At 37.1% G+C, this 7,315-nt stretch overlaps 1 protein-coding gene and 1 long non-coding RNA gene across 3 annotated transcripts in view; both read left to right on the top strand.

Annotated features, from left to right (window-relative positions):
- Positions 1-7,315, top strand: part of LOC144956713 (uncharacterized) — a 224,672-nt gene that overhangs the window by 113,520 nt on the left and 103,837 nt on the right. The window lies entirely within an intron of this gene.
- LOC144956530 (isatin hydrolase-like) overlaps positions 1-7,315 on the top strand; it is a 36,223-nt gene that overhangs the window by 1,344 nt on the left and 27,564 nt on the right. For both annotated transcript variants that reach the window (XM_078887088.1, XM_078887089.1), the window contains exon 2: positions 6,060-6,259. In XM_078887088.1, the coding sequence (XP_078743214.1) occupies positions 6,060-6,259 (200 nt within the window). The remainder of the gene's footprint in view (positions 1-6,059; positions 6,260-7,315) is intronic.

Below are 7,315 nucleotides of genomic sequence, written 5' to 3'. Positions count from 1 at the left end.
CTGGGTAAACCTGCCATTTTAGTAAAATATTGAAAAAAAAAAGATCAGTAAGGAAAGAGTTAAATAAGAATAGATGTGGTACTGAAGTTGATTTACTTACTTGATTGAAAACCCAAATTTCCTAACTTGATCTAGGTTGCTAACAAGCAGGCTTCGCAATTTTACTATGAATGCACTAGCGGTGATGCGAATTGGGCTCCATTGAAGTATGATTCACATCGCTCTTACTGCACTCTTGGTGAAAACGATTAGACAGGTAGGGTGATTAAGTCCCTGAAAATACAATTTATAATAACAAATATGGACGATTTCAATAACACATCGTGTAAAAAACAATGTGAAATTGAATGTGTTTCAATTTAATTACGAAAACAAATCAAATGGACGTTTCGGGTTTCCCCTTTATCAACAAAACAGGATGAATGAAATACTACAGACGAATGAGATAATGTGGTAGTGGCGTAGTTAAGATGAATAAACAAAACATTGAGCATCAACATTTACATAGTTTGTGAAATTACGAACACTTTAACTGCTTTATTGAGAATGAAGCATCCTCAATATCAAGCGGTGTCAAGTGGAACTGAGTCAAACATTGGTGGCCATGTCTCTCCACTCCCAATTCTCTGATCGCCTCAGAAAGTTAACGTTTGTTACAGTTATCTTTTTAGTTGGTGTCCCTAGACATATATATATATATATATATATATATATATATATATATATATATATATATATGATCTAGAAATTTCATTTGTCTGTCTCTGAAGCGCCCATGTCTGTTCGATCCATTGCTCCGCTTTCATCACTCTTTTTGTTGAGGATATTTTCATGATTCATTTTCTTTGTCGATGCTCGAACATTGACATCCGTGCTGGAGGTATGGCCAACTTTTGTTCCTTATCTTTGTCGATGCTCCAACATTCACATCTGTGTAGGAGGACTGGCCAACTTTTGTTCCTTATCTTTGTTGATGCTCCAACATTCACATCTGTGTAGGAGGAATGGCCAACTTTTTTTCCTTATCTTTGTTGATGCTCCAACATTCACATCTGTGTAGGAGGACTGGCCAACTTTTGTTCCTTATCTTTGTTGATGCTGCAACATTCACATCTGTGTAGGAGGAATGGCCAACTTTTGTTCCTTATCTTTGTTGATGCTGCAACATTCACATCTGTGTAGGAGGAATGGCCAACTATTTTTCCTTATCTTTGTTGATGCTCCAACATTCACATCAGTGCTGGAGGTATGGCCAACTTTTGTTCCTTATCTTTGTTGATGCTCCAACATTCACATCTGTGTAGGAGGACTGGCCAACTTTTGTTCCTTATCTTTGTTGATGCCCCAACATCTGTGTAGGAGGACTGGCCAACTTTTGTTCCTTATCTTTGTTGATACTGCAACATTCACATCTGTGTAGGAGGAATGGCCAACTATTTTTCCTTATCTTTGTTGATGCTCCAACATTCACATCAGTGCTGGAGGTATGGCCAACTTTTGTTCCTTATCTTTGTTGATGCTCCAACATTCACATCCGTGCTGGAGGTATGGCCAACTTTTGTTCCTTATCTTTGTTGATGCTCCAACATTCACATCTGTGTAGGAGGACTGGCCAACTTTTGTTCCTTATCTTTGTTGATGCTCCAACATTCACATCTGTGTAGGAGGTATGGCCAACTTTTGTTCCTTATCTTTGTTGATGCTCCAACATTCACATCTGTGTAGGAGGACTGGCCAACTTTTGTTCCTTATCTTTGTTGATGCTCCAACATTCACATCTGTGTAGAGGACTGGCCAACTTTTGTTCCTTATCTTTGTTGATGCTGCAACATTCACATCTGTGTAGGAGGACTGACCATACATAATACTCTTTCATTTTTTGGGATATGATTTTTCTTATATTTTTCTCTCTGCTTAATCAGGCACTGTTTCATAAGTTTCTGGGAAGGTTTTTTCTTGTATTTCTCTACTCTACCCTACCTCTCTTCATCTCTCTCTCTCTCTCTCTCTCTCTCTCTCTCTCTCTCTCTCGCTCTTCTTTTAATCAGGCACTGTTTCATAAATTTTTGGGGATTTTGTTTTCTTGTGCGGCTATGTGGTCTAGTGGTATGACACTCGCTTTCGGATCGGAAAGTTCTGGGTTCGAGCTCTGCGCCTCGGCGCATAGTTTGAGTCCTTGTGAATAGCTGTTTCCTCACATTCTCTCACCGTACTCAGGTGTAAAATGAGTACCTGGCCGTTAACAGCGTTGTCTTTGTCCGAACAATTGTGATATCGCCTAACAAGCGGCATGTCCCATCCTCCATGTTAAATGTTGCTGTTAACCAGGGACCCCTTTTAAAGCGCTTATAGCACATTTATTGAATATTGCGCTATATAAAGCTCAATTTTCTTATCTCCCTGCCTAATCAGGCATGGTTTCATACCAACATTTTTCAAATCTTGAAATAAAACTTTCAAATTTCTGTTCATTTTAACTTTAGATTCACTTTTCGACCTTTTATGCGACTATGTTGTCTTATGGTATGTTACTCAACTTAAGATCGGAGGGTCTTGGGTCCGAGTTCCGCTCTGAACAGTGCATAGTTGAGTCCTTGCGGAAAGAAAGGTCTCTACTCACATAATTTCACTGTAGACAGGTGTAAAATGAGTACCTGGAGGTTAACAGCGTTGTCTGTCGAGAAAAAGAAAGTGTTATATCGCCTCACAGGCGACATGTCCTGTTCTACATGTTAAGTGTAATTGTTAACTCTGAGTGGGGTTCCTGACCTCCCATAGTGGGCAGGGAGGTACATACTGTGTCTTCTATCCCCCTATATCTGTTTTCCAACTTGCTTTCTGTCTTTGTCTTAGAATAAGATTACTTGGTTTTGTCCTGGTCCTGGCTGGATACCCTGGCTGAGAGGGAAACAGTCAAATGTCTAGTTAGTTTTAGGGGATGATATTTTTTTTCTTGTAAATCATCTCTGTTATGCACAGTATTATGTTTTGTATATATATTATATATGATTTGTAAACATTTCAGTGTATTCCTCTGAGTGGGGACCTGTGCTTGTGTCTGGATGAGACTTTTAGGTGATCTCAAAGTACTTTGATAGAATTGCTCTTGGAATCTAAATCTGATTCCTAATTGAACCAATTCCTCTCTTGTCTTCATTTTTCTTGGGTGCTTTAATTGTAATTCTAGAACTGTTTACTATCCCATTTTCTTCCTTTTTACTGGCGCTGATATGACCTCAATGTGTTGCAAGCGCCGTAAAACCCTTAAAAAATAAATAATTTAAAAAAAAATTGAGCTTTATATAGCGCAATATGCACTAAAATGTGCTCAAAGCGCTTTACAAGGGGTCCCTGGTCAACAGCAACAATAAACATGTAGGGCGGGACTTGACGCCTGTTAGGCGATGATAGTACAATTTTTCGGACAAAGACAACGCTGTTAACGGTCAGGTACTCATTTTACACCTGAGTACGGCGAGAGAATGTGAGCAAAGAGCCTATTCCAAGGACTCAACTATGCGGCGAGCGCGAGGCTCGAACCCAGGACCTTCCGATCCGAAAGCGAGTGTCATACCACTAGACCACATTGCCTTAAAAACATAAACAACATGATTGTTAGCTAAGGACTGCTGTCAAAGGGCTTTGAGCATGGTAAGTATACACTATTATTATTATTATTATTATTATTATTATTATTGTTATTATTATTATTATTATTATTATTATTATTATTATTATTATTGCTCGTTTATGTCATGATGTCAGCCTGAGGCTGTCTCACATACCAGCTTTGAAGAGAAGACTATCTTGTAATTGAACCCAGTTGAAAGAAGGCAGGGCGTCAGCGATATCTTTAACTAAGGCATATCATGAATACCTCATAGATATGATAATAATACGTTTGGTAGATAGAGCTGAAAAGAAAATGACACGATGAACAGCGACATGAATGCTGAATGCTATATCGAGTGTCAGTCTTAAATTTTAAATGAACAAGCTAGACTTGCCGTGAAGTAGAGGCAAATTGACGCTTCGATGATCACAACATGATATATGTATATATCTGTATATATATATATATATATATATATATATATATATATATATATATATATATATTTTTTTTTTATATATATATATATATATGTGTGTGTGTGTGTGTGTGTGTGTGTGTGTGTTAGTTGCTCCTAATTAATTCATAACCTGGCTGTCTCTTCATCCCTTTACATTATATCAATTTTGCTCTTAATTTGTTTAATCTTTTGGTTTTAAAATGAAATCACACCGTCTTGCTTGGGTTCTATCTCGAGCCCCTTGCTAAAAGACCGACAGTTAGACAGATAAATATTTTTTGTGAGAAGGGGACTTGTTTTTTTCTTGTAAATAATTTCCTTATTTTGTTTGTGCATTTATTTGATTCATATACATTTTCAGCCATTTGAATAAGCCCCTCTCAGCATGGTCCTATGCTCGTAAGTGTAAGGGTACAATTTTTAAGTAATTGCATACTATACACAGATGGATTGGTCTTGTGTATAAAAAACTTGAAAACTTGAGCTTTTATACAGCGCAATATCCACTAAACGTGCTAAAAGCGCTTTACAAAGGGTCCCTGGCCAACAGCAACACATAACATGTAGGACGAGACATGACGCCTGTCAGGCGATATTACAAATTTTTGGGACAGAGACAACGCTGCTAACGGCCAGGTACTCATGTTACACCTGAGTACGGTGAGAGAATGTGAGTAAAAAGCCTTCTCCAAGGACTCAACTATGCGCCGAGCAAGGCTCAAAACCAGGACCTTCCGATCCGAAAGAGAGTGTCATATCACTAGACCACGTAGCCGCACATACATTACTTTTAGTCCCTGTTTGAATCAGACCTTTTTGCCTTACTTTGTTTTGTAGGCCTATGAAGCGCAGACCTGTTTCCTTTTACTATAGTCGTAACGTCACTTCCTTCCTAATGACGCATGGTAACTTAGTAACATTGGCTCTAAAATATCAGACCAATGGTGGACGCCGGTATGAAATATTTCTCCGGCGAGCATAAAAGCGTATCCAGAGGAAAAATAAACACATAAATTTGATCATGTTTTGACTTTTACACATTCTGATCACAAGACATATGAAAAGTTCTAGCCAGCTTGAAGAATAAAAAGTAATGATTTTCTTTGTTTTGAACCAAGATGGCCTCCGTTGCCGGGCGGCGTGACACCAGACTACTGAATCCGATTCCAATTAAAAGGTCACAAAGCCAATCAGATACAATTTATCTACTAAACATCAGAGGTATAATATTGGTTTGAAATTTGGTCTATATCACTTTGTTTTTGCTGAATCCAACAACGATTATATGATCGTAGGAATGAATAAGTTGGTGAGTTTGGCTGCCTTTCCTGGTTTATCTTAAAAGTTTGAGCAAGATACTTAGAGGAAGAGAGGAGAGAGAGAGAGAGAGAGAGAGAGAGAGAGAGAGAGAGAATAAATAGGAGTGAAATATCTGTTCAATGTTATAGTTATCACATAACGTTATAACAAGTGTAACTAAATGACAAATTGCCATATTATGGACAATAAAGATCGATTATTATTACTAATTATTATTATTATTATTATTATTATTATTATTATTATTATTATTATTATTATTATTATGATAATGATGATGATGATGATGATGATGATTATAATAATAATAATAATAATAATAATAATAATAATAATAATAATAATAATAATAATAATAATAATAATAATAATAATAATAATAATAATAATAATAATAATAATAATAATATTTATTTATTATTATTATTATTAATTATTATTATTATTATTAATTATTAGTAGTAGTAGTAGTAGTAGTAGTAGTAGTAGTAGTAGTAGTAGTAGTAGTAGTAGTGCTATTATTATATTGCGGAACTGAAGTGTCGTTGATGTATTGATTATCTTGGCCTTGTCTTGAGGTCAAGGTCAAAACAAAAACAAAAACCCCAAGTGGATGAATGATTATTGGAAATTCGATTTTATCTTTATCTGATTTTTACTACCCAGGTTACTGTTAAAATGGAGAGAATATTGCTGCTGAGAGCCTGTGTGACACTTTTAGTTGTCATGACAACGTTGTATACAACTGAGGCCAAGCTGGTAGACTTATCACATGACCATGGAGTAAACACCTCCATGTCAATTCCAACGAATCCAAAATATAAAACAACGGTCCTGGTTGACGGAGACTTTGTTCCTGGCGTCTAGTGAGTATGAAAGCGTTTGATTCAGTGCTTCGTGAAAAAATTTATGTTATCAGTGATTACAGGAGGCAGCAGAATATGTGGTGTCTTAGAAGGATGTTAAGAATCTCATGGACAGAGAAGAAAACTAATGAAGTATTAGAGCAAGCTGAATATTAAAGGTTATTAATTCGTACAATAAGAAAAAGACAAATGCAATTTTTAGGATACCTAAATCGACAGTTAACTGCCGAGTTAACTGCATGAATAAGTCCAAAAAGTTAAACGGTGACAGCGTAAAGGGGAGCACGTTTTCACAGAAGACGGCTGCCTCGCTCGGTTGGGAGCGTGATGTTCGTCAGGTCACACCGAACCGTCAGCCAGTTACTAGACGAAAGAAATTTAACAAATGTGACAAAACCAAAATTGGGACATGGAATGTCAGGACCTGTGCCCAAAAAGGAAAACTAAACAACATTCTAAAAGAAATGAAACGGCTCAAAATAAATATTCTTGGCCTGGCAGAGATGAGATGGAAAGAGCAGGGAACCATGTCAAAACAAGAAAACAACACGACATATAAGATCATATGGAGTGGTGGAACCTCTTTCCAAAAAGGAGTAGGGATGATCTTAGACCAACAATCAACCAAATTTTACAAAGGGCACGTAGCAATCTCAGACAGAGTTTTGCTGGTTAAGCTAAGAGGACCTGTAGTTGACACCAATATTATTCAAGTTTATGCACCAACAGAAGAGGCGACAGATGCAGATATGACAGAGTTTTACCATTCACTAGACAAAGCAAAACGATTGTGTAAATCACAAGAAGTCCTTATGGTAATGGGGGACCTAAATGCTAAGATTGGCAGAGGCAGAGATGGTGACATAATCGGACCACATGGACTCGGAGACAGAAATGAACGAGGAAACATCTGGGCAGATTGGTGTAGAACAAATAAATTAATGATTTCAAACAACTGGTTTCAACAACACCCAAGAAGAACCTGGACATGGCAATCACCAGGGGACAGAGCAAGGAACCAGATAGACTTTATAGCAGTATCATCAAGATTCAGAA

This window comes from Berghia stephanieae, chromosome 11 (genome assembly GCF_034508935.2).
Source record: "Berghia stephanieae isolate SIO BIC M18660-M18661 chromosome 11, UCSD_Bste_1.3, whole genome shotgun sequence".
NCBI lineage: Eukaryota > Metazoa > Mollusca > Gastropoda > Nudibranchia > Aeolidiidae > Berghia > Berghia stephanieae.
Note: the sequence above shows the minus strand (reverse complement) of the source record. Positions and strands in the feature narration are given on the sequence as shown.